The sequence below is a fragment of the Corvus hawaiiensis genome, chromosome 28 (assembly GCF_020740725.1).
Source record: "Corvus hawaiiensis isolate bCorHaw1 chromosome 28, bCorHaw1.pri.cur, whole genome shotgun sequence".
Classification (NCBI taxonomy): domain Eukaryota; kingdom Metazoa; phylum Chordata; class Aves; order Passeriformes; family Corvidae; genus Corvus; species Corvus hawaiiensis.
The window spans coordinates 6,838,150-6,864,281 of NC_063240.1; the positions used below are offsets into that span (position 1 = coordinate 6,838,150).

General features: G+C 53.8%; 2 protein-coding genes across 5 annotated transcripts; one reads left to right on the forward strand and one right to left on the reverse strand.

Annotated features, from left to right (window-relative positions):
- Positions 1 to 183: 183 nt before the first annotated feature.
- HNRNPM (heterogeneous nuclear ribonucleoprotein M) lies at positions 184 to 19,008 on the reverse strand. 4 transcript variants are annotated; one of them, XM_048287651.1, is made up of 16 exons: positions 18,859 to 19,008; positions 16,613 to 16,782; positions 10,579 to 10,631; positions 9,815 to 9,822; positions 9,639 to 9,732; positions 8,725 to 8,919; positions 8,262 to 8,415; positions 7,295 to 7,344; positions 6,935 to 6,995; positions 4,854 to 4,952; positions 4,254 to 4,298; positions 3,737 to 3,811; positions 3,297 to 3,395; positions 1,446 to 2,227; positions 1,084 to 1,135; positions 184 to 598 (listed from the first exon to the last, which is right to left on the reverse strand). In XM_048287651.1, exons 1-16 carry the CDS (start codon positions 18,990 to 18,992, stop codon positions 435 to 437), a joined length of 2,235 nt encoding a protein of 744 aa, XP_048143608.1. In that variant the 5' UTR covers positions 18,993 to 19,008; the 3' UTR covers positions 184 to 434. The 4 variants fall into 4 exon arrangements, with proteins under 4 accessions (XP_048143608.1, XP_048143607.1, XP_048143609.1 ...); XM_048287650.1 differs by having other exon boundaries at positions 4,854 to 4,955; positions 18,859 to 19,007; XM_048287652.1 differs by lacking the exon at positions 4,854 to 4,952 and having other exon boundaries at positions 18,859 to 19,006.
- A 498-nt stretch (positions 19,009 to 19,506) lies between these two features.
- On the forward strand, positions 19,507 to 25,948 carry YJU2 (YJU2 splicing factor homolog). The gene is made up of 8 exons (XM_048287662.1): positions 19,507 to 20,022; positions 20,513 to 20,613; positions 21,353 to 21,497; positions 21,946 to 22,080; positions 22,256 to 22,437; positions 22,856 to 22,976; positions 24,107 to 24,272; positions 25,231 to 25,948. The coding sequence occupies exons 1-8, from the start codon at positions 19,999 to 20,001 to the stop codon at positions 25,314 to 25,316; spliced, it is 960 nt and encodes a 319-aa protein (XP_048143619.1). The 5' UTR covers positions 19,507 to 19,998; the 3' UTR covers positions 25,317 to 25,948.
- The last annotated feature ends 184 nt before the right edge of the window (positions 25,949 to 26,132 follow it).

The following is a 26,132-nucleotide window of genomic DNA, read 5'->3' on the forward strand; positions in this document are numbered from 1 at the left end:
CAACCTTGAGCTGGGAGTGCCCGTGGAATAGGTGGGATCCCGGAGAGGGAAGATCCTGCAGCCTGGAGACATCTTAAAGAGAGATTCTGTCAGACAGCAGGAGGAACACTGGGGGTTCTGACACTTCACAGGGTACAAACTGGAGCTGGCAGGGAGTTTAAGCAGAGTAAAGGATGCGGTGACTGAAATCTTGAACTTGCATTTATTATCAAAGTCAGACTGTTTACATCTGTCAGGTCAACGAGATGCCACAACTACAAAAAAAGATTGTGCACATGGCAGTTCCAATGCAAAAAACCAGTAAAATGGGTCTCCCTCGGTTAAAAAAAGGACTTAAAATTACTCCAGAAAGCAACCAGGTTGGGCTGAACAGCTTCACATCCAGTCAAAGTAAGATGGTTAACAAGAGCAAACACGGACGGGCTCCCCGGGCCCTACGCGTTGCGGTCAATCCGCACGTCGATCTCGCGGCCCCGCAGCTGGATGCCGTTCATCATGCGGCACGCGCGCTCCGCCACCTCGGGGGACTCGAACCTCACCACCCCGCAGCCCTTGGACTTGCCGTTCTCCATCTTGATGTCAGCGTAGAGCACGTGCCCTGGGACAGGACACAGCGTGAGCGCACGGCTCCGGCCGCTCCCCAGCCCCGGCTGTGACAGCCAGAGCTCAGCGTGAGCGCTGAGCTGTTTGTGAGGAGTGACTGGGGACAGGAGGTGGATTTATCCCAGCTCCAGCAGCAGCACAGCGTGAGCCCTGTCTGGAATGGCAGCGCAGGCTCCAGGTCACAGCTGAGGCTGGGCTTGGCTCCCATGCAATCATGGAATTGTCTTGGCTAGGAGGGACCTTAAAGAGCATCCAGTTCCACCCACGGACACCTCCCACTATCCCAGGCTGCTCCAGCCTGGCCTTGGGCACTGCCAGGGATCCAAGGGGCAGCCACAGCTGCTCTGGGCACCCTGTGCCAGGGCCTGCCCACCCTTCCCAGGGAGGAATTCCTTCCCAATATCCCGTCCATCCCTGCCCTCTGGATTATTATCTGGCCATTATTCATATTCATTCCTCAGAGTGAGGAAAACAACTCACCACATTCATTGAATTTATCTTTCAGCATTTTCCATGTAAAATCAAAAGGCAGCTGTGGGAAGAGAGGAACAAACCATTACTGAGGCTCTGCAGGCACTCCCAGCTCCCCAAAAATGGAACCCATCCCAGGACAGCCACTGCCAGGAAACCATGGAATCACAGTCAGCCAGGAACTCTTCTCCTGGTAAGGAAATGGCTCCAACTGCCCCAAAAACTTGGCAGCACCCAGTATGAGACATTTTGAGAGATGATGGATGAGATCAATCCCAACGACTGCCATGGGCGGGAATGGAGGGGTGGGAAAGGGCAGGAGTGGGAACAAGAGGGAAGAATGAAAAGGAGGAGGAAAAAGGGGTACTCACATTTCTCACAAATATCTGACAGGCTTTCCGGGCCACCCCGGCTGCAGGGCCTCCGGCTCCTCCCAGGGACCCTGCAAAATTCCCTGCAAAGTTGCCCCGCTCCATGTCCATAGGCCTCTCGAAGTTGCTGCCCATGGCCAGCCCCATGCGCTCGATCCCTGCCCCCATGCCCTGCCCCATGGGCGGCCCCATCCTCTCCATGTTGGCGGCCCCGATGCGCTCCAGGCCCATCCTGTCCATGGGCGCGGCGCCCATCCTCTCTATCCCGAGCCTGTCCATGGGCGGGGCCCCGATGCGCTCCAGCCCCGCGGGCATCCTCTCTATCACCTGGCCCATGCCCGCGCCCATCCCGGCGGGCACCATGCGCTCGATGCCGATGCCCATCCTATCCATGCCCGCCCCCATGCGCTCCACGCCGGAGCCCATCCTGTCCATGGCGGTGCCCACGCGGTCGATGGCGGCGCCCATGCGCTCGATGCCGAAGCCGATGCCGGAGCCCATGCGCTCGATGCCGGAGCCCATGCGCTCCATGGCCGGCCCCATGCGCTCCAGGTTGGGGGCCAGGTGGTCGATGCCCAGCGGGGCCATGCGCTCCATGCCCGAGCCCATCCGCTCCACGTTGGAGCCCATGCGGTCCAGCACCAGCCCCATCCTGTCTATCTCCGAGCCCACCCTCTCCATCCCGTGCCCCATCCCCGCGGGGATCCGCTCGATTCCCGAGCCCATGCGATCGATGCCAGGGGCCATCCTCTCGATGCCGGGAATGCTGGCGTTTCCACCACCTGGAACACAGCACAGACAGGATCAGCAGCTGGGCCGGGACACAGAACCCTGAACAGCTGCTCGCTCTCCTGGAATGAATTCCCATCACTCAGAGCCCCCTCAGTGCAGGGACTCTGGGCCTGCAGGATGAGGCAAACTCAGATGCTCAGGTGAGACACCCCCTGCAGAGCTGCCTCCAGCTCTGGGACCCCAAAATAAAGACGTGGAGCTGCTGGAGCCAGTCCAGAGGAGGCTCCAGAGCTGCTCCAGGGCTGGAGCCCCTCTGGAGCCAGGCTGGGAGCGCTGGGGGTGCTCACCTGGAGAGGAGAAGGCTCCAGGGAGAGCTCAGAGCCCCTTGCAGGGCCTAAAGGGGCTCCAGGAGAGCTGCAGAGGGACTGGGGACAGGGGATGGAGGGACAAGGACACAGGGAATGGCTCCCTTGATTCCAAAATGTTGTGATTTCGTCAAAAATTCAATCTGTAAATTGATGGGGGAGCTGTGTCTGCTTGGAGATGTCTGGGTTCAGCTTTGCTCCAGAAATTCTGCTGTTTCATTACTGACATTGTCCAATATTTCCAGGGAACGTGCTTGGAAGGTAAATGTGATACAGGCAGCAGGAGAAGCAGAATTTTGTTTTCACTGACAAAAATTAACAACTTCCCAGCAGCATTTAAAAACCAGAGAGCAAAGCTGAAATCTAAAACTCCTTGCTTTTCACAGTTTTCCAAGATTTTTTTTCCCAGAAGTGTTTTAATGCACAATATTGCTCATCTATTTCAAGATTCTATCCCTCAGAACTATTATTATGCTGTAATATACTAAATAGATCAATATATAGCATCATGACGTAAGATATAGCAAATTAAGTGCATTAGGACTGTTAAAAATTTCCTGTTCCTTCTGAAATCCCTCTCCCAGCCCCATTATTGCTGTATCCTTCTGCACTCCCTGAATATTTAACTTTGACCAAATTCCTACAGCAAATCTAAAACAGAATCTGGTTTTTTATCTGTATCACCCCCATGACTGTTGTGAGCAGTTCAGGGATAAAAAGCAGGCAGGAAATGGATTTGATTTACTGCACTCACCTATTCCCCTCTCCAAGGTCTCTCCAAAACTCCGGGACATTCCCATCTCATTTCTTCCAAACTCCCTCTCAAATCCCCCTCCCATGGCCCGATCCATCTCTGCAAAGAGGAAGGTGGAGAAGTTTTCAGGGGGGTTAAATGACCCCAGAGAGAACATTTTACCACAGGAATTGTTTTGAAGAGTCACAGCACAAGAAGGTTTCAGTGATTTTCTCCTGATCACTTTGTCGTGGCTTCGGGAGCCCAAAACCCCAAGGAAGAAGAGGATTTATCCCAAACACATGTGAGGCTCTGGGGATCAGACAGAGCCAGAATCTTTCTAAATAAACCCTTCAAGGTAGCATCAATAAATCACTTGGTTTGTGCAGCTCAGAGGCCATGAGGGACTTGGGGATCCCTCCCAGGGAACCCAGCAGGATTTACAGGAAGCCAGTGCCTACCACTCATCCTGCCCATGTTCATCCCAGCTGGGAAGCGACCGATGTTTTCCATGCCACCGAAGGGACCTTCCATTCCTGAAAAACAGATTTTCCAGGGATTCTTTAGCAGTGCATTTCAGCTCCACGCTGCACACACAGCAGCTGCTGCCACACAACATCCCCACAGGCACAGGACACCCCCCTAGCACCAGTTCCCAGAAAGGAGTCAGGATTTGGGCACAGCATTACAAAAATCAGGGGGTCAGAGTGGCTTGGGTTGGGACAGTGAGGATCCAGTTCCGACCTCCAGCGATGGCACCCTCCGGATCTCCTGAACTAAGGAAGCACAGGCCATGTTTTATGGGATGCATCCCTCCTCCCCACACACCTGCAGCAGTCTGAATACCCAAAAAGGACCGAATTCTTGCTCAATTGGTGATGACCTCCCAGCACACAAAGTCCTGCCATGCACACACACCTCCGTCTACAGGAGTTTCCCAAAGGCCAAGCTATGAACGGATCAAAAACCACAGCTTACCTCCCATTTTATTCATTCCAAAGCCCATGCCTTCCATTCCCATTCCTCAAAATAAAAGAGAAAGCTTTATATAGCACACATCACCCAATCAATTTCAGCCAAAGGCTGCAGAAATCAAACCACACAACACGTCCATGGCTTACATGGGATAACTCTGAGGAGATTCCAACATTCCTGCTCAGAAAATCAAGCAGCAAAGGGGAAAAACCCACTGGCATTTCGACATGGAAAGCTGAGTGTGTGCTACTTTTTAGGTGGCTCTTTGAAACTTGTGCTACTTCAACAGATCCTCACCAAAGATTTGCAAGCCCACTACAAGTGTTAAAAGTGAGAGATGGTTTGGAGTTTCATGGATCTTTGCAGTGTCTGCTGCTCATGCTCAAGAGTCAGAAAATGAGAGCTGTGTCTTGACCACAGTGAAAAAAAAAAATGGAGCAGTTGGTTAAATTCAAGTTTCCATTATCAAGCTGAACAAAAAACTCACTTGGCTTTAACATTCCTAAGAAACTTCCAACTTTTTGGGGAGGCAAAACAAAGCTATCTACCTTCTACACAGCTTAAAGCTCTCATGAAACAAAAGCATAGGAGTAATCTTCTTACCTCCAGGTCCCATGTTGCCCATTCCCATGCCTTTGTTTAAATGATTTGCATCAATAGGTTGACCTCCAGGTCCTAATCCCATGCCAATACCACCAAGACCATCTGAAGAAAATATTCAGATATCAAAAAAGCCTTCTTTCCATAGTTTGACAAAACAGCAAGTTTTATTTCTTAAGTAATTGACTTTCATTCTCCAAAAAAAGCTTGCTGTGTCCCCCCTTTGGGGTGTGTACTGAAAGCAGGGAAGTGTGGAGGAAATCAAGAGTAGATGTGTCTTGAAATAGTTTTTAGCCTATCTCCAATTATTCGTTTTCATAGTTAAATTTCCATCTTACTGCTGAGAAAACTTGGTTTGGAGCTGACTCCTGAAAAATAACTGGCTAGAACACTGCTTCATTTGGGCAAACTCCTCAGCTGAGGAGGATGGAGTGGGCAATTTGGGAGAAAGATCCTCTAAAGCTTTGCACAGTTACCACCCTGGATTGCCAATGGCTCATTTCCCCCTCTGCCAGGGCTGTCCCCTCGCAGGGAAGAACTGAAGCCCCAGGCACAGCCTACGGATAAATGACAGCCACCTATGGAATTGCGAGCACACAGCCAGCCTCTCTCTGAGCAAACAAGACACGGCATTCCCAGGCATGGATTTGAACCTTCCTGAAGGATTCCCCAGCCCAAAGAAAGAAGAAAAAGCCCTTTTTTTTTTCCTGAAGCAGGAAGAAAGTTCTCTGCTTGGCACAAACACCAGTTTATGGCATCCTCTGCCTGGCAGGATTCCCTCGTTTCCAGCTCAGCACTGAACACAGGAGTGTTGAATCTTGTTTTAAAACAGCACAAGGTTCCCCCTTCCCCGCCCCAGTAAAGGCCAAAATCCAGGCTTCCAGAGGGATTTAGGGAGTTTTACACCAAGGTAATGGAATTGGAACCCAGTGACTTTGTCCTGAAGAAGAGGAACATCCTTACAGTGATATTGCTGTGGAGGAAGGCCTTGACAGACACTGAAAGCTGAACTAGGGAGGGACTAATTAATGATCATTAATAATGGGCAATTTAGCAGCACACAACAGGTCTGGTTCCCAGGAAGAAAACAGAATTCAGAGAAGCCCAGACTGGTTTGGGTTGGAAGGGACCTTAAAGCTCATCCACTTTCAGCCCCTGCCCTGGGCAGGGACCCCTTCCACAGCCCAGGACAATTAAAATTCCATCAACAGCCCCAATTTTGCTGCATTTGAACAAATTCAGCCTCCAGCTCTTCCAGCCCCAACTCTTCTCTTCAGTATTTCCAGTGCCTGATCCCAGCATGGCCAAGGTTGGGAGGGGCCTTTGGAGGGCATCAGCTCAGCCCAGGCTGCTGAGCCCAGCTCACATCCACAGCTCTGGAGTATTCCCAGGGATGGGGACTCCACAGGATCTCTGAGCAACCCAGTCACCCTCCCAGAACGTTTCCTTACATCCACGTGGGGTCTGTGGATTTCCACTGCTGGTTTAGACGTGACCTTTTAATTCAGTCAAATTCCAAGTTGGAAGGGGTAGCGTGGGGCAGCCAATTATTCTGAATTTCCAGTCTCCTGGGTTTTGGTTGGTGCTTTCTGCCTCCTGCACCTCCAAGAAGAGCCTGGTTCCCTCTTCTTTCCATATTTAATACATTCATAAGATCCCCTTTGGAAATCTGAAGACTTGGAAGACTCCCAGGTCCTGAATTCAGCCCTTTCAATTGAAGGGAAAACATTCTACTCCCAGAGCACCATCCCATAAAAGGAGGTGCTGACTGATTCATTGTGTTTCCATTAAATCCCACTACTAATGGAAGGCACTGGGATCTTGGAATTGCAATGGAGAGCTCTGGAAGCCTTGAGAAGGTGAATGTTTTAAGACAAGCTTCTGGCCATGAGCTGAAAGAAGTATCCAAAAAATCACTGAGCAGCTCTTCTTCACTATTCCCCCTTCTGAAATTATTCTGGAATTTGGATCCCAGTTTTCCAGTTTGAACCAGAGTTTTACTGGGGCTGGGACTGGTTCCCAGGTGCTGAACAGCCAAATAAAAAGCAGAAGATGTTGAATTGAATCATGCAGGGGACACTTACGAGGGAGCTGTTGGGGTCGCTCTGGAGGGAAGAAATCTCCTTTGGGAAAGGCTCGTTCATCCTAAAAGGAATTCAATGTGATAAAGTTGGCAAGAGAAGTAGGAAATTATTTCCTGATTCTTAACATTTTGAATTAAAATACAGAAATTTCAAGCTAAAGCAGTCTTGAGTATAGTTTTGACTTGTCTTTTAGCAAAATAATCAGAATTAACCTTCCCTGATGGCATCAGTTCAGTAGGAATCGGGCAAATCACACATTTCCCCCTCTGTATTTTGATCCACCCTTGAAACCACAAATCCCCCCCAAACCAGGAGTGCAGTTCCTGGGTCAGGACGCAGTGGGAATGGGGATGTCCTCACCATTTTGACGTGCATGGGTCTGTCAAAGAGCAGCTGCCCATTGAACATCGCTGGGGGCCGTTAAGGACCGTTGTGCAAGCGCCGAGAGCTCTCACGGGGAGCACCACAACCCCTCAGAAAATCCCATCTCCTCACTTATCACTCAGAGATGATCCCAAATCCTTCTGCCTTCTCCAAAACTAAAAAGCCTTAAAATCCAAATATATTGAGCATTCAAAGAAAGGCTTTTTGAAATTAAAAAATGATAAAAAACACACTGCTGGGTAAGATTAAGTTCACTAAGAGATTATCCAAAACGTGACTCCAAACCAGGCCAAGTGTTTAAATGTTTCCTCAGTCACTTTTTCCACTGAAAAGGAGAGAACAGGGAGGAGTTCCACAGCAACACCCACATTTTGAAGCGTGCCATGCCAGGAAATCCTTTGTCCAAGTCTGGCTCCTACAAGGTTTAGGGGTGCAATGCAGAAGGAAACTAACACTCAAACAGAAATTTTGGGAAGGGAAAGGGGGAATATTTCACTCCTTTCTGTAACATAACCAGGAGCTGAGAGAGTAATATCTGGAATTCTATTGCTGTTTGGTTTCTAGGTAGCAAACCATTGCTTGGCCAGCAGAAGGACACAGGAACAGAGGAAAACACCAGGCCCAAGATTTGTTCCTTTCCAGACAAATCTTTTCACAGAATTGCATTTTAGTACTAATTATAACCTAGAGACAGAAACTTATTTGGGATAGATGTACATTTATCCATGTGGGAATTTCCTTTGCTGGAGATCCTGAGCAAACTGCACCAATTCTTTCAAGATGGAATTTTGTCTCTGTTTCACTTTTCCTTCCATTTTCCATCCACTACAACTTGACCTTCCCTGACAAGGCAATATCCTCCCTTGGAATACAATTTCCATTCTCCCCCTGCTGCGATTCCCGAGTTCCTTGCCCCATTCCCAGTCCTGCTGCCCAAGGATACAGATGGCCTGCACGGCCTCGATGGCCTGCTCAAAGGTGACGGTGCCGATCCCGCGGCTTTTGCCGTCCTTGTCCTCCAGGATGTCGGCCCGAACCACCACTCCAGCCATGCTGAACACCTCCTTCAGCTTCTTCCAGCCCACCTTGTAGTCCAGCTGGAAAACAGGGGATCATTGGAAATGCAAGAGAGAAAACAGCTTCAGTGGGCTTGTGTCCTTACCTGGTATTGGCATTAAGAGTTGGCAGAGAGATGAGATAAAACTTAATCAAAGTACAGAGGTTTGTTCAAAAATCCCAATTAACAGACACTGTGGTACAACTTAATTGAGAACCTCCTTAGCACAGAGAATCAACAGGACACAGATGAACTTTTCCTGGCACTTCCAAGGCTTTTCCTCCCTCAGATTTGCCCCAGCTGAGAGGTTCACACTGCTGTGTTTTGCAGGGGGTGTCCCAGCACTCACATTGGCCACGAAGACGGTGCTGCCGAGCCTGCCGGCCTGCAGGGCGTGGATGATCTCGTTGGGGATGTTGGGGTTGTTCAGGATGCTGGGGGGGATGTTGATCATGCCGGGGCCGCCGGGGCCGGGCCCGATGCCCATCCCTCCTGCTGCCATCACCTTCTGCATGGCCCTCCTGGCGTGCTCTCCATCGGGGTCCTGGGGGACACACACACACACTCAGATCCCCCACGCAGCACCGTCAGTGCCATGGCTCAAACAGGCACAGAAAGGGGGGGTTCCCTTTATCCCAGGCTACCTGCTCCCCAAGGATTCCCAGCCGACTGCTTCCCTCGCATTGTCAGCCAATTTATTTTATTTTAGCCAACACCCTTTATCAAGTCATTCCTCCTCAGGCATCTCCCTGGTTCCCAACGTGTTTATCCATCATTAATGCCAACAATAAGCCTCTGTTGCACCTGTTCCAAACCCTGATAAACCCCCAGTGACTCTGGAGAGAGTTTGGAATTGACTTCCAGGACTGGCTGTCAATAGCAAAGCCACTAAACTGGAAATATATCTTTGAGGTATTCCAGGAAAGAGCTGATTCTATGGAATTGCTGGTGGAATCCATTCATTCTGATGCAGAATTCAAAGGGAAGTTTGTCAAGAACAAACACTGACGGAGATTTCTGTGTCAAATCATTAACAAAACTGCAATTAAAGCCAAACTCCGGCTTTGTCCTCAGATCAAGTTTAGTCTTGATAAGCACAAGTTCAGCACTGGCTAAGATGTTTAGAAAGAAGTTGACTGGGGTTTTTTAATCTTATTTAAGTCCTGCTTTCTGTCCATTATCCCCTGAGTCAGCCCTAAATCTTTAACAAGAACTCCCCCTTCCCACTCCAGCCCCTGCCAGAACACCAGCTGCACTCCTTACTTCTTTCACTTTCAGGGGTCTCCCACCAAGACTGTGCTTGTTCAAAACCTCGGCAGCCTTTTTCATGCTCTCTTCCATCTTGAACTCAACCACCCTGTGGGGACACAACACAGCTCAGGATGTTTTGTTTTAAGAAGTCTCCTTGGATTTCAGGTATAAATTGAGAAGGAACTTACGCGCATCCCTGGCGAGGTGATTTCCCAGGACAGTCACAGGGAGGAGGGAAGAGAGAAGAAATCAAGTCAGTAAAAGCCCAAATCACACACAAATATTTTATTATTAAAGCCAAATCACATTAGTTAAGCCCTACCAGAGAAAATAAATGTAACCTTACACAGGCAAGCCTCCAATACTGGAATTCCATAATTTCTCATGCCTGAACAGGATTAACCTGGGGTCTCTGAGGTTGTAACAAACACTAAATCCCGACTCTCCAAGAAATACCACACGCTTCCTGTGACCTGCTCTTCCCTGGCATACAGCAAAACCCTCCACACTCTCACCCTAAATCCATATCCTTCAGGACACTTAAATGTGCTCCTACTGTATTCCCTGCTCCTGGACTAAAGGCCCGTGAAGGCACTGAACGTTTACATTTAGGAATTTATCTCGCTCTACTGGCCCAGGAAGTGGAGTTTGCAGCACCTGCTGTTGCACCCTGGCCCTTCCAAACTCAGCCAACCACTCGAGTGACTTTTCCAAAGCACAGGAATATTCCAGAGCCCTGTCCTGCCTGCTGGGCTCCGGGGTCACACAGCCAACGCCAACGGCACGCAGGGAACAGCTCCTGACTGCAGAGCCCCACCCCACCTCCTCCCGTCCCACAGCACTCCTGACCTAGAGCCACTGCACATCCACACTCTGAGCCTCCCTGGCCTCCTGTCCAGCACACAGAAACATTTCAGGTAGAAAATCCACAAAGAAACTCTCAAACACTTACCCTTGACTTTCCTTCAGCGTCCATTAAGAGCTCCACGTATGTTACCTCACCAACTACAAATCAGATTCCAGACGACACAGATACCAAGGGAGAAAAGCCAAGAAAACAATGGGAATTTAGAACAATCAACAACCGTGTATGGAGCCTCTGCCTTATAAGAAAGCCCAGAAACACTCCATGTTCTCTAGACCACAAAACGGGACAATTACAGGTATGCAGTAAAGGCTTCAAGCACTTCAGTATGTTCTTGGTTTTCCTCCACCTCAAAAGCCAGAGATTTCCGCAGCTCCCTGGATCTTTAGTGCCCACTCGTTACCTGAGGCAATCCAAACCCATGGGAAAGGCTGCAGGAACAAGTTTCCCCCGCTTTCCACAGGATGCCATCCTGGTTCCATAGCCCAGAATTTCAAGTGATTTTTTTTTCTCAGGATTTAAAGACAAAACTGTCCAAAAAGGGAGTCACACTGAACCAACAGATCAAGACATTACTGCCTGATTTATTTCAGCCGGTTTTTGTTAAGCCACAGTAAACTCCATTTTAGCATTAAAATCTGTCATATTTGCTCTCAAGACAAAACTGTCAATAGCAAAAGGCAAAGTCCATGGAAAACTACACCTGCCCCTTTCCCCACAAGATTGGGATTGCCTCTCTAGGACCAAATAACCCTGGCAGGGACCTCCAGAATCCAACTACCCAAATGGCTGCTGCCTTTGAAGGGACTGGCATACAGAAGAACGGAATAAACGTTCTTTTTTTAAAACTTTTTCTTTCTGGTTTTAAAAGTCCTGGGGTTTAAATTTAAACCAGGAGGACTCCAAGTTGCATTATCTGGACAGTGGAATGTTTTATTTGTGGGAAACCACAAGCCAGTTGAGTACTAATAGTTTCACTGGAGCAAGGAACTGGGCTTTCACAAGACTCTGCTGGGGACAGAGGGAGGTGTTCAGCCTGACCTCCCCCAGGCCCAGCAATTTACAGGACACTGGATATCACTGTGGAAAACTGACAGCCTGGAAGGTCTCTCTTGAAGCTGGAAAAAAAGAGGAATGCTTAATGAAATCATTGATTTTTAATCTCCACTTCTTATTTTAAACAATAATTTAGCGGTAAGAGCGTTCCAGCCAGAGAACAGGATAAACAGCTCTGATCCACTCCTGGTTTTGGGAGGACAATGCTTGAGGCTGGAAAAGGCTGACAAGTCCCTTTGAAAGGGACTCCACTGGAGTGTCCATTATTATCCACAGCTCCACCAGCTCAGTCCCATGCTGGTATCAAGCCTAACAGAAGGAATTCCAGTCTCTAATCCATCTGAGCTCACGCAGCACACGTGGGATTGTTCCCAAGGAGTCCTGGGGGGTTCAGCATTCCCACGAGGTTCTGACGCCATCCAGCTCAACAGCAGCAGCCAGAGTCCAACCACACTTGGGGCAGGGATGCAAACGGGTTCACCAATTCTTCCCAGGTGACCTCCAATCCAAAACCTCTCCGAGCCACAGCCTCCAGGTCTGGCACTCCCTGAACCCTGCAGAGCGCCTGCAGCGAGGGCTCTCCTCTCCCAGCCACTCCTCGGCTTCACCTACAGCTCCTCCTGCAGATCCACACCAACAGCTTCCAAAGGAGTCTGCCAAGCTTGAGGATATCCAATACAAGTAAACATTTGCTCTTGTAACCAATCCCTGACTGAACCACAAGATCTCCAGGAACCTCTTGGAAAGTTCAGTCTGTGCCAGTTTTGCTCAGAGCTTCCCGTTCGAGCCTTACAGACACATTAAAATCCAAATATCCACCTGAAGTGGTGGCTTTCCTTCAGAGGACACCTGAACTCCCTGAAGAGCCCAATTTCAGAACAGCAGGAGGGGGGAATGACACACTCAGTGCAACAGCTCAGCAGCCAAGACAAAGCCCAGAGTACAGAACCACTGCCATGAAAATGCATTATTTTCACCTTAAAACGTGTGAGAGGAGCCAACCCAACCCCTCTGCCAGAACAGTGTCTGGGGCTGGGAAAGGAAACCGTTTTTAAGAAGCTAGGCTGGGTCACATTTTATTTGGAGTTTTGGTTTTTTTTCTTCTAGATCCCAAACCACAGGATTCCATGGAAAAGTACCAGGAGCAGATATCCATGTGTTAGGCCAGAATGAATGCCCAGTGACCCAGGCAGGATTCCCTCCTGCCAGAGAACAGCTGGATTCTGTCAGGGAACATCCCATATCCACAAGTGGACAAATTTCATCCAAGCACAAAAACCTTTACTTCAGGAGCCTCCCAAGGGAGGAAACTTCCAGAAAACACCAGCTCCAAGTCACTGCAGGTTTAATTGAGGAACACGTTCCCCATGGTGTCTTTAAGATTTAACACAGAGGAGACAGATTTATGAATTTATTTAAACCTCAGAACTGAAAGTTCAGAAACTCAGCTGAACTGAGCAGAATTTACTGCAATAACCAGACATCCAAACTCAAGAACTCTTCAGTGTTATTTATCACAGTCATTATTTTTCCTCCCTTTTAAACTTGGTATCAGTTCCCGAAGTTTATCAGCACAGAAAATGCCAATGTTCAAGCTGGGCTGCTCCAGCAAAATTCCAATACTCTGCAGGGCCTGTCCAGGAAGCTCAGACCAGGGTCCACAGGGCGACCTGAGGCGCTGCAGACACATCTGGGAACTCCCCAGAACAAGCTCAGACAGAAATGTCAGCTTTAGGTTGGGCAATTTGATGTCAACAGTTTGTGACAAACCAAAGAGGTGTGAAAGGTGCAGAGAGGGAAGTGGGAGCAAGCACAGAACTGGGACAGGGAAATGCTTTGTAGCAGTTATTCCTTGGCCTCCAGGGCCAAAAGCAAATACTAAACAGGGAGGGAAAACCCAAAACTGGCTGGATGTCTCCTCATCTTCTGAGAACAAGTCATCAAAAGGATCAAAATGCTTCACACTCCCAATGTGAGGCAAAGCAGAGCTGGCCACAGCTCCTCCCTCATTTTAGGTTAAACCTTGGGACAGGCAACCCCTAAGAAGTGACAGGGGGCTGAGGAGAGAACAGAAGCACATTTTGCACATGTAAAGCTTTGGCTGAAACAGAAGAAGGAAAATCTTCCCAAAGCAGAGACAGGAATCAGCAATTCTGTTACAGATGGGGATGGGAAACTTCCCTTTTGCAAGAGGACACCCAGACAAAGGGGTGATTTTGGCTCTTGAAGAGCTCAGGCAGCAAAGAGAGCGAAAAGCTCCCTGCAGCCAGGGAAGGGCTGAGACTCCTTGGAAAGATGGTGGAAGCCCAAGGGAAACAGAGCAACTCATCAGAGACTTCATCAAATGGAAGGGGTGGAACAGCACATTCCTTCCTCATCCCTCCCTCCGTGACTCCCCAGAACTCCACACCGTGGCAAAATCCTGGGCACTCTCCAGTGCCAGTGTCACCAGTCCTGGGGTAACAGCTACTGGAGTAAGCCCAGTGCTCACGAGTACTGGCACTGGGACACCAGCAAGAGCCACAAGTTCCATCTTCAGGAGGCCACAAAGCTTCCAGGAACTCCAAGAGATTCAGCAGGAAGGCAGCACGTGGAGTTGAGCAGCTGCTCTTCTGCACAGGGATTCAGGCTGGGAAAGCTTTGCTGCTGCTTTTCCACAGCCCTGGGCTGTGATGGAGAAGGGAATGTGGGCACAGCCCAGCCAGCACAACCTGTCCTGGGGTGTCCTGTCCGTGCAGAGAGGGGACACGAGCCTGTCCTTGTCTGCAACTGCTCCTGGTCATGGTGATGTCCGTGGAACCACACTGATTATGGTTATTAATGTCCCCACCCACACAATGTGACAATTACTGCCTCGTTTCACAGCTCATCCCTCTCCTTGGAGTCTACGCCTTTTGCTACTTTGGGCAGGGAGAAGGTTCAACATACAAAATCCTGTATTTCCTAAAGGAACCAACACCTGGAATTCAGATCCCAGTTTTTTGATGCCACGGCATCACCTCCCTTCCACCAGCTGCCGTGAACATTCCAACGTTTCTCCCCATGTGTGGGGGACAGATCAGGACAGGTATCCAGCACTCAGTTACTTTCATGGAAAACTGCTGCCTGTGGAAGCCCTTCCCAAATTCCCGTCAGCGCTGCTGCTCAGTCAGTTTGGTAACACTTTGTGTCTGCCAGCCAAAACGAGGGAGTTCCAAACAAGAACATCTCTTCATTCCATTACCAACATTGCCACTGCATACCTGTAATTGAGTTTCTCCAACCACTCCACTGGGATGCCCGAGCCACGGCGTTGGGAGAGAGAGAGAGGTGGCACCTGGAGCAGCCTGGCCACTCGCAGGCTGCAGGAACACCAGCAGCTCCTACCCCAGCACCTCCTGCACACACGGCACCTCCCCGAGCTCCCTGCTGCTACCGCCCCGGCTGCACGGGGCCCGGCCCTGCAGCAGCCCTCACACACCCAGGGTTTCCCCTTGGGCACAGAATTCCACCTGCTCCCAAAGCCTGGAACGTTTGGCCTGGCGTTCTTACGCTTCCGAAGCAAGAGCTCCAACGGTTTGGAGTTTTCCACAGGCACGTTCCTGGGGCTTGGAACTGCTCTGCCTTGGGGCAAGGACTGAGCAAGCTCGAGCACAGCACGAGAGCAGCAGTTTGGGAGAAGTCCAACACAACTCCACGTCAAATCCAAACTGTTGGATTCATCAGCAGTGCCAAACCCCGGGAAGGATGATCCCAGTTTTAGCATGACAAGCCCTGCAGCCAGAAGGAAGAGGCTCCAACGTTCCCCTAGGAGCATCTGCTGGAATGAGCAGCTGAACAGCCAGGCAGGAAACAATCTCACCCCGGACTCTGCCATCCACGGGAACTGGAGAGAAACCACAAGACACTGGGAACGGGATTCAACACAGCACGTGGAGTTAAGACATCTCCACATCTGGAGAGCCGGAAAACCAATGGATCTGGGGTAGCCAAGGGGCAGTAAAGGGTCCATCCATAACCAGGGCCTGTTCAAGCAGCCTTTGACACAAAACCATGACACAAAACCACTGCTGCCTCTCAAACAGCCCCTAATTAGGGAAGCTCCCAGTCCTAATGGCCGTGCCACAGACTCAGTTCCCTTTTGCCTCCAAAGACAAACATTTGAAACCCTCTGGAACTTTGTTTTCCCCTTCTTTAGGCCACACCTCAAACACCCGAACTGTCAGTCCTTACCCTGCTCCAGCACGATGACCACTGCCCACTACCATGGCTGATGCTCTGTGTTCAGAGGTGCCCCACAGGAAATGTTGTGTTGCTACTCTGAACTCACTTTTGACATTTTAAGGCTGGAGAAGCCAAGGATTTTCTTGCCACTCCACTGCACTTCCAAGGTGACTTGAAAACTAGGAAGCTGGGCACCAGCCTGAAGAAATGACACTAATTTACACTTGTCACCACCTGAGTACTCAGCTCAATCTCTTCATCTTCCTCTAGAGATGAAGATGTTCAGGTCAGCAAAGGCAGTTTCCATCCACATGGGAATTAAATGGAATTGTGGAAGCGGGAACACCACAAACCTGATTTCCAAAGCCCTGATTCTGCTGCAGCACATGCCAAAGCACCAACCTGACTTTGCAGGTCACCCTTAAATACATTGAACTGCAACCATTGGCAGAATGGCTCTTGAAGCCAGCCCAAAGCCCTCCGAATCTGGGGACACGGCTGGAGATCCACACACCAGAGCAGGACGTAACTACCTGAATGCCCAGAAACATTAAAATGCTTCAGAAAGTTCTGCTGCACTTCAAGGCTAAAATCTGATGAAAGCCTGGGGTTTGATCCCTAAGGAAAACACTCCTAATCCTGGGATGAAGCTCTATCAGCTGCATGCCAAAGGCTTCCACAGGAACCGTCCCCTGGAAGGCTGCCAGGGACGGAGGTTGTGCAACACCCAGGAAGGCTTCGGGAAGAGCTTTTCCAAACTCCTGTGGCCAAGTGCACCCAGAAGTGCAACTGCTGAGCTACAGACAGAGCCAGGCACAGGCTGGAGCACAAGACAGCCTTGGCCACCTGAGCTGCACTTTACCTTTCTCTTTGACCAGGTCCTTCAGCGACTGCCACTTGACGTCGAAGGGGATGTTGGTGATGAAGGCGCGGTACCTCTTGGCGGGGTTGGCGTAGGGCTCGAAGCGGTTCCCTCCCCTCTTCATCCCCTTCTCCTTCTTCTTCTCATTCGGGGTGGGTCGCTCACCTTCACTGCAAGGGAGAGAATCCCACACGTGAACTCCTGGGGATGGAGCAGTGCCACCACCTCCAGATGGGACAAATCCAAACCACAGAATCACTGAATCCCAGAGCAGTTTGGGTGGGACGGGACCTTAAAGCCCCTCCCAACTTGAATGAAAAAATAACAATCCAAGGGAACAAAATGCTTCAGCCCCAGTCTTACGTAATTCCCTTCACTAATCCAATTAATCCCCTTGCTCACTCAGTGCTGGTGGAGAGGGTGCACAAGCACATCTTTAGGAGGAATTCAGAACGCATCAGATAAAAAAGCTGAAGCTTCTCAAATCTCTCTGTACTGAGCTTTTCCCAACTTAGGGCCCGTATAGCTCTGCAAATTCCAAGTCAGAAATCCCAGCTCCATCCCTTCAGGACCATTTCAGTTCCCTGAACAGACAAAACAGCCTGCAGGGAAAAAGGAAATTAAGAATGTAGAGGCCTCTGAAGGTTTATATTTGAGTGTGTTCCCTGCTTTTATCACCCAGCAGCCAAGGCTTCTCCAGACACACGGATGGGAATTTTCCACTCTTTCTTCCATTAAACTTTTTCAAAGCTTCTTGATTAATGAAGTAATTAAAACTCCAAAACTAGACTTGAAATAGGACAATCCTTTTTACACCTTCATTTTCGTTTGGTTGATGAAATAACACAAAATTTAGTAGTTGTGTTAAAAGCTACACTCAGATTTTAATGGTTATTCCTTAAACTGGATTTCCCCAAAGAAAACGTGGAAGTGAGAGCTCTGCCACGTGGAGCTGGATATTCCAAACAGAACTGCACCTGGACACACAAACAAATTCCCTGGAGACATCTCAAGTGTAACAGGGTTGGGAAAAATAAAATCACAGCAGAGAAATATTTTTATTTATACTTCCAGGAATAGACTGGCTCTGCAAAGAGACAAATTGCTGGTTCCATATTCCCAGGAGTGCTGGGAACATCCTTCCCTAGCCCTGGATTCCCTGTCCCTGGGATCAGGGGTGTCTCTGCCCCTGCCTGGCTAAAGTTGCACAGTCAATGAAATCGTGTCTGTCAATATTTTATTGCCCAAAGCACAGTCTAGCTACACTTTAATGGAAAATAAAAATAGATATGGATCTTTTTCCCCCAAAGTGACAGCTGGAAAACTGAACACGTTTCTGGTCACGGGAAACACAACCCACAAACTCAAATCCAAGCCTGAGTCTGCAGCAGGAATCACAGCACACCAGGTTCAACCTGATTCGTATCACCCCGGCATGAAACTGAGGCAAAAAACGCCCTGAGGAAGAAAAGTCATTTATATTCCATGGGTTTGGTACCAAAACCGGCTTTTCGAAGTGTGGAACTTCCATCGAGCATCAACACGAGGAAGTGAGAAGCAGCTGAGGCTTTTTCTGCTGTTCATCCCCACGTTTACAAAGCCGGAACTGCAGCGCTGCTGATTTTGGTTTAAATTTCTGTAACATTTTACCCACATCAGCCACCGGGCTTGTGCAACCCCTCCCCGGCATCACCTTAAACTCTCACCCTCGAGGTGTGTGCGCTCCTAAATCCGCTCACGGGTGAATCACCCCAGAAACAGAGCACGCTCGGCTTCAAATCGTGCAGCAGGATGAGGTGGGTGCTGAGAGCAGCAGAGTTATTACAACTTACCGGCAGTACCAAAAGTAATGAACTTACACATCCCCACGCTGGCACAGCCTGCTCCCCGCGGGGAGGCCTAAACTCCACTGAAACTCAACAGCAGCTTTTCCTGAGGGAATGCGGATGATCCCAGAGCTCCCCGCCCGCCGCACCCCGGGCCCGAGCGCCGGGACCGGGCCCGTCTTCGCTGCGGCCGCGGGAGCCCCGGAGGCGCCTTCGGGGCGGCCCCGCCCGGGATCCCAAGGCGCGCCCGGAGGGAGCAGCGGCCGCAGCGCCAGGAGCGGCCCTGCCCCGGTAACGACCCCGCCGAGCCCCCGCCGGCCCCGGTTCGTCCCGCCGCCCTCAGGCCGAGCCCAGCCGCGGGGAGGCCGCACGCGGCCCCTCCAGCCCCAGCGGCAGCGCGGCCCCTCGCAGCTCCCCTACCTCTTGGGGGGCGGCCCCCCCGCGCCGGCCGCCCCGTTGGGCGCTGGCGGAGCCACCGCCGCTGCCGCCGCGGCCGCCGCCGGGGGCGGCTCCATTTTCCCGGGGGCGCTTTGCGAGGCCGCGGCCGCCGCCATTTCCCAGCGCGTCCTTTGTGTGGGGAGCGCGGGGCACGACGGGACGGCGCGCCGGCCGGGCCGCCAGGGGGCGCCGCGCTGCTCATGCGCGCGAGGGGGAACGAGGGGCGGGCAGGGTGGCGGGAAAGGGCGCGTTGGGCGCTGCGCGTGCGCGGTGAGGCGGGAACGGCGGGATTGCGCGTGCGCGGTAAAGCGGGACTGGCGGGACTGCGCGTGCGCGGTGAGGCGGGACTGGCGGGATTGCGCGTGCGCGGTAAAGTGGGAATGGCGGGACTGCGCGTGCGCGCTGGGCGGCGCCGTGAGAGAGCGGCGGGCGGGGCTGGCGTGTGGGGATCTCGGCCTCCGCACGCCCGGAGCCGCGTGGTGCGGGCGGGGCTGGCGGCACCGCTCCTGGCTGCCCGCGCTGGCACAGGGAATAGCGGCTGTGCGCACGGCAGGCGCGCTGTACGGAATGATGGCAACGCGCCGTACAGCATGGCTGCCATGCCGGCTCATGCGCAGTGGGGTGAGCAAAAAAAACCCATCAGCTGCAAACTCGAAATGATTCGGAGTCCTCGGTTTTAAGGGCGAAAGTGATGTTTTAAGTACATAACAGACTGTTTGGGAACCGTTATCCACATGGTGAATATGCGTCATGGGAGATCAGAGGAGGCCGGGGCCCAGGCTCTGTGTTGCCGTGAGAGAGCCGAGTTTCCCCAGCCCCGAGTCGCAGCCCCGGGAGTTCCCCTGCCCCAGCCGGAGACGGGGGACAGCCGCCCCCGGGACCCGAGAATGCGCGGAACCTCTTGCGAGGCCGCGGCTCTCCGGCGGACTCTTGGCTGGGTTGTACAACAACCGTGGGCGCATCCCGTTGACAGGCAGATGGATCAGCCAATAACAGACGAGGCGCAGGGAGGCCGCGGCTTGCTGCACCAATGAGCGGCGAGGGAGGCGGGGCTACACCCGGAAGCGGTGAGCGGCGCGGAGGCGGCACCGGCAGCACCGGGGATCAGGAGCAGCCGCAGCGATGTCGGAACGGAAAGTGTTGAACGTGAGTTAGGAGGGAATCTACGCCAAGGGGAGCGTGCCGGGGCTCCCCAAGCCGGGCTGGGCCAGGAGAGGGTTCCCCGAGCCCCGAGGGTGCTGGGAGGGGGTCCCGGTTGGTTCGGGAGTCACTCAGAATCCCGGGGCCGTTGAGGTTGGAAAAGACCTCCGAGATCGAGTCCAAGTTGTGCCTGATCCCCACCTTGTCCCCAGCCCAGAGCACTGAGTGCCAGCTCCAGGCCTTCCTTGGACACCTCCGGGGATGGGCACTCCAGACCTCCCTGGGCAGCTCATTCCCGCGTTTAACAACCCTTTCCATGAAGGAATTTTCCCACTATCCAATTTAAACCTCCCCTGAGGCCGTTTCCTCTCATCCTGTCACTGTTCCGTGGGAGCACAGCCCGAGCCCCCCCGGCTGCAGCCTCCTGTCAGGGAGCTGTGGGGACGGAGAAGGTTCCTGGCGCTCCGGCATTCCCATATCCACTCTCTCTCCATAGAAATATTACCCCCCGGACTTCGATCCGGCGAAGATCCCGAAGCTCAAGCTCCCGAAGGACCGGCAGTACGTGGTGAGGCTCATGGCCCCCTTCAACATGAGGTGAGAGCAGCTGTAGAACCACGGGATCGCTCATGGGATGGGTTGGGTTGGGCTGGAAGGGCCTTAAAGCCCATCCAGTGCCGTGGGCAGGGACACCTCCCACTGTCCCAGGCTGCTCCAAGCCCTGTCCAGCGTGGGCTGGAACACCTGGAGGCAGCTGGAGGAGGGAGGAGTTCCCTTAGGATGGTTCTGGGCTCCCGATGCTGCCACTGGTGGCTCCAGGTGCCAACGGGCAGGGGAAGGGGTGCAGGACAGGGAGGAGATGCTGGGGCTGGGGGTGGTTTCCTTCCAGGACCTGAAGGAGTCAACAGGAAGGATGGAGAGGGACCAGTGACAGGGGATGGAGGGACAGGACACAGGGAATGGCTTCCCAGTGCCAGAGGGCAGGGCTGGATGGGATATTGGGCAGGAATTGTTCCCTGGGAGGGTGGGCAGGCCCTGGCACAGGGTGCCCAGAGCAGCTGGGGCTGCCCCTGGATCCCTGGCAGTGCCCAAGGCCAGGCTGGACAGGGCTTGGAGCAGCCTGGGACAGTGGGAGGTGGGGCAGGGGATGGCACGGGATGATCCTTCAGGTCCCTCCCAACCAGGGAATCCCACGATTCCCTGATTTTGGGGTTGTTTGCCACTAAATTTCCAAAGGCGAAAACAATCTGACCCAGGCTGGAAGTCACTCGGCCCCTTCCTGATGTTCATTCCCTGCTCTTTGACGTGCCCTGGGTGTTTCCCTCCCCTTTCCCAGGTGCAAGACGTGTGGGGAGTACATCTACAAGGGCAAGAAGTTCAACGCCCGCAAGGAGACGGTGCAGAACGAGGTGTACCTGGGGCTGCCCATCTTCCGCTTCTACATCAAGTGCACGCGGTGCCTGGCTGAGATCACCTTCAAGGTGAGCCTGGCCCGGGAATTCCAGGCTCTCCCTGCCTGGGGAGGTTGGGATGGATCCCAGGGAGCAGCCAGAGCTGTGTCAGGGGTTTGGGATGGATCTCAGGGAAAGGTTCTTCCCCCAGAGGGTGCTGGGCACTGCCCAGGCTCCCCAGGGAATGGGCTCAGCCCCGAGGCTGCCAGAGCTCCAGGAGCCTTTGGACAATGGGATAGGGTGGGATTGTCCCATTCAGAGCCAGGAGCTGATGGTCCCTTCCAGCTCAGGGTATTCCATGATTCCCTGGCACGCCTGTCCCAGCACAGGCTGAGTCTGAGGGTGGGTTTTTGCTGGATCATCCCTTCCCGTGGCAGTTTCGTTCCTGGAATCAGAGAATGTGTGGCTCTGGAGGTGGCTGTGGACTGGCTGGAGCAGGATTCCCACCTGCAATGGTTTTGCTGTTGTTCCCCCTCAGACAGACCCCGAGAACACGGATTACACCATGGAGCACGGCGCCACACGCAACTTCCAGGCGGAGAAGCTCTTGGAGGAGGAGGAGAAGAGGATGCAGAAGGAGAGGGAAGAGGAAGAGCTCAACAATCCCATGAAGGTACAAGGATTGGAGGAAAACCTCTCCCACTCTTCCTGACCTTCCCCAGCCCAGCCATTCAGGCTTTCCTGTCCTACTCAAAAATGAGGATGAGGAGGATCCTTTCATGCTTCATCCAGCGTGGGGAGGTGTTGGAGGCTCTGCTGCCTCAAATATCCCAACTCATCCCACCCAGGTCCTGGAGAACCGAACCAAGGACTCCAAGCTGGAGATGGAGGTCCTGGAGAACCTGCAGGAGCTGAAGGAGCTCAACCAGCGCCAGGCCAATGTGGATTTCGAGGCCATGCTGAAGCAGTACAAGGAGCTGGAGGAGGAGCAGAGGCGCAAGGAGCAGGAGGAGGACGAACAGGAGATGAAGTGAGGGGGCTGCAAGGGCTGGGAGTGGGATGAGCCCGGCTGGGCCTGGGCTGTGCTGCAGAGAGGGGGGCTGAGTTCCCAGGAGCTGCGGGGTGGGATGGGGAAAATCCCAGTTTGTGGTGGCAGAGTGTTCAGGGAGGTGGAGTGGAAGGTCCTTCCCAAACCAGCCAAGGATTCTGTGGGATCTGGGCTGCTGGGGGGGTCCTATCCCCCTGGGAAGTGCCCTCACATGGACACAATTTCTGCTCTGGGGTGAAGCTGCAGATCCCGGTGCTCTCACCCCTCAGGCTTGAACCTGATCCCTTCAAACCCCTGGGAAGGTGGATCCCGAGGCACTGCTGCTGGCCCCAGCTCCCCTGGAGCAAGCAGGGCATGGCAGTGGGGTGGATCCAGCTCCAACCCTCCTCTGTCCCGACAGGGCCATGCTGGAACAGGCCCAGAACCGCCGGCTCCTGGTGGATTCCGACTCTGACGAGGAGCCGGCAAAATCCCGCCCGAATCCCGCGGCGCAGACAAAACCCACGGACATCCTGCAGGAGGTGAGTGAGGCACAGCCTCCCCAGCCTTTCCCCAGCCCGAATCCTCTGTCCTGGAGCTGTGTGTGCCCGTTGTGTCCCTGCTCTGAGCGGCACCGGGCTCTGTCACGCCTGAGCAGCTCCCAAAGGCCGCGTCCGGGTGCACTGGGCTGAGAGGAGCCAGGGATCACTTGGGGATTTCAGGCTGTGCCTGGTGACAAAGGCAGGGATGGAGCTGCCCCATCCTCCCGTCCCTTCCCTTCCAGCTCAGGAAGAACGAGCTCTGCTAGGCCCTGCTGCTGCTCCAGGCGGGATTTCAGTGCTCTGGGCCAGCCTCTCCCTGGGCCGTGCTTTGGGTTCAGGCAGAACAAAAGAGCTCCCAGGGCCCGGCCCAGAGGGAGGGATTATCCCAACAAACAGCCCTGCCCTGCTGCCGCTGTCGATCCCTGGCCCAGGGCCCCGTGTCCGCTGGGCTGGATCAAAGCTGCCGGGGTTAATCCCAGCCGTGTCCCCTGGCCCGGCACTAATCCCTGTGCCCGGGCCACTCGGATTCACTCGGATGCCGTGGCTGGACCACCTGCAGGCACCCGGGGCTGGCGGGGCTGGTGCAGCCCTGGGGCTGCTTGGTGGCCTTGAAAGGAGCTGATAAAACAGAGAAAGTGACTTTTATCCAGGCAGGGAGGGATGGGACACAGGGGAATGGTCTGGAACTGAGCCTGGGGAGGGGTGGATTGGATGTCAAGGGGAAATTCTTCCCTGGGAAGGTGGGGAGGCCCTGGAAGAGTTGCCCAGAGAAGCTGTGGCTGGAAGTGTCCAAGGCCAGGTTGGATGGGGCTCGGAGCAACCTGAGGTAGTGAAAGGTGGGACTGAATGGACTTCAAGGTCCTTCCAAGCCAAACCATCCTGGGATTCTTTTCTCTGCCTCCTCAGCATCCCAAGGCCGTCCCGAGGCTGTGTTTAGGTCTCAGGCAGTGGGACGTGGATCTCCAGGGGCAGCTTTGCAGATCCCCATCCCTGTTTGTCTAGCCTGTGCCATCACTGCAGGGGCAAATTCCCCCTTGGACCCCTCTCCTTGAGTCTCTGCTGGTTTTATCCCCAATCCCCCCCACGTCCCCTCCAAGCTGGAGCCCCCTGACCCCAGCTGTGCCCTGCAGGACCCCCAGCCCCAGAGCAAGAAGCCGAGGACGGAAAGCTGGGAGCGGAGCGTGGGCAAGCTCAGCACCAAGGCCCAACTGGCCGGGCTGGTGGCCCTCAGGAAGCAGAAGCCAGATCCTGCCCTGGATAACGGGATGGAAAACCGAGGCACCACGGCCAACACCGGTACCTGCTCGGGCTGGGCCCTGGGGAGGGCTCTGGCAGCTCCCAAGTGGGATTTGGTTCTGAGCTCAGAGCCTGGGGTGGGGGTGGTGTCAGAAAAGGGGGTTGTCCCCATTTCCAGGAGCTTCCTGGTGAAGGTTGAGGCTCCTGCCTGGCTCCTGGCTCTAAGCCACGGCCTTGGGGACAGATTGGCAGGGCCAGGAGCTTCCAAACAGCAGATACGGCCCTGGGAACGTCACAACAGCGAGATAGGGATGGAGCAGCAGGGGAATCGCTTTGGTTTGGGGCCTGGTGATAAATCCTGACAAGCTGCCAGAGCTGGGAAGATTTAAGGAATACAAAACAAGCTGGAAAGCTTTCCAGCACCTCCGTGAGCTGCCCAGCAAGCCAGGGGATCCATGGATTTGGGGAAGAAGATGGGGCATTGATTTGTTCTGGGCTGGTTGATCCACAGCCTTTGGCTTAGTGAGTCCCCCTGCCCTCGGAGGATCCCTGGGAAGGGGCAGCTCTTGGAGCTGTCCCCTTTTCCCTGTGCTTCCCCAGCCACCTGCCCCTGGCTGCCAGCAGGGTCTGTCCAGCCAGATCATGCTGGAGCAGCTCCTGTCCCAAGGATTGGGGGTCTCTGCACTGGAGCTGGTGTGGTGGGAGCCCAGAGCTGGCTCCTCTCTCCCTTTCCAGTGTCCGGAATCTCCCAGGGGGCCATGGAGGGAGAAGGGGGGGTCCCAGACCTTGGGCCAGCCTTGGTGCTTCCTGCAGGGTGGAAGAGGGAGGCTCCAGCCCAGGGGTGCAGGAGCTCCTTGTTCCCCTGATTTATCCTCCCTGAGCTCAGGATCCATCCAGGGATGAGGCTCCGCTCCGAGTCTCTCCAGCTGTGAGCAGCCAGCCAGGCTGGTGATTCCTGGCTGGAATGTGCCCTGGGGAGCTGGACCTGACCAGATGCTCTCTCTCCCTCCTCCTCCAGGCTCGCTTCCAGCAGCAGCAGCAGCCACGTCCTCCCTGGGTTTGTTGGGAGCCTACTCGGACAGCGAGGACAGCGCCAGCGACTGAGGAGCCAGCGGCTCCCTGCTGCTCCTGGAGCCCCCCGTGGAGCTGGAAGCTCAGCCAGGCCCGGGGGATCCAGGCCACTGCTGGTCCCACGTCCTGCCCTGCTCCAGCAGCACAGGGAAGGTGTTTTCCCGCAGCAGGAGTCCCGTGGCCGTGCCCAGGGCTGGCTGTGCCCAGTGCCAGGCCCCAGCCCGGTGTGTCCCAGCCCTGCTCCCAGGATGGGTTTGGAAGTGCCAGGGCTGGACAGGACGCTGCTGTGTCCATTCTGGGGGTGCCACTGCCCTCACCCCCCCCAGTGATCATCCCCAGGTCGGGTTTGGGGTGCCCTGACCCTCCCTCCCCCAGCAGGAAGGGGACCTTGGAGCCGTCCTTCCCGCCGGGATGCAGGGCAAGGTGGGCACTCAGCCCCCTCCTTCACTTCACCAGCAGCTCTTTGTGTCCCAGGGAGTCTCAGACCTGGGGGGGCTCATCCAGCCCCTCAGTGCGGGGACAGGGCTGTCCTGCCACCACCAGCCCCCCCAGATGTCCCCAGGAGCTCGGGGACAAACCCCTCCCCGCCGTTCCGAGCCTGCTGGGCTCCAGCAGCCACAGCTCCGGAATAAATTGGATCTGGCAGAGCCAGTTGCTTCCTCCTCTTCCAGAGAGTGATTTGTGCGTGGGCACTGCCGAGTTCTGCCCCAGGGACCCCCACCCCGATGACAGCGACCCCCCCCAGGTGCCCACCCACCCCAACCAGGGCTCTCCTCACCCATGGCCGTGAACTCCCCCCTCATCAAGGCACCCACCTCTAATTGCCGGGCAGCCTCTGGCTAATTAACC

Coding starts and splice junctions, on each gene's coding strand:
- HNRNPM (XM_048287650.1), bottom strand. CDS start 18,992: ATGGCGGCGGCCGCGGCCTCGCAAAGCGCCCCCGGGAAAATGGAGCCG. Junction 16,783..18,858: donor GGGGGGCCGCCCCCCAAGAG/GTAGGGGAGCTG, acceptor TCTCCCTTGCAG/TGAAGGTGAGCGACCCACCC. Junction 3,812..4,253: donor TGGAATGAATAAAATGGGAG/GTAAGCTGTGGT, acceptor TCTGTTTTTCAG/GAATGGAAGGTCCCTTCGGT.
- YJU2 (XM_048287662.1), top strand. CDS start 19,999: ATGTCGGAACGGAAAGTGTTGAAC. Junction 22,977..24,106: donor CCACGGACATCCTGCAGGAG/GTGAGTGAGGCA, acceptor TGTGCCCTGCAG/GACCCCCAGCCCCAGAGCAA. Junction 24,273..25,230: donor AGGCACCACGGCCAACACCG/GTACCTGCTCGG, acceptor CTCCTCCTCCAG/GCTCGCTTCCAGCAGCAGCA.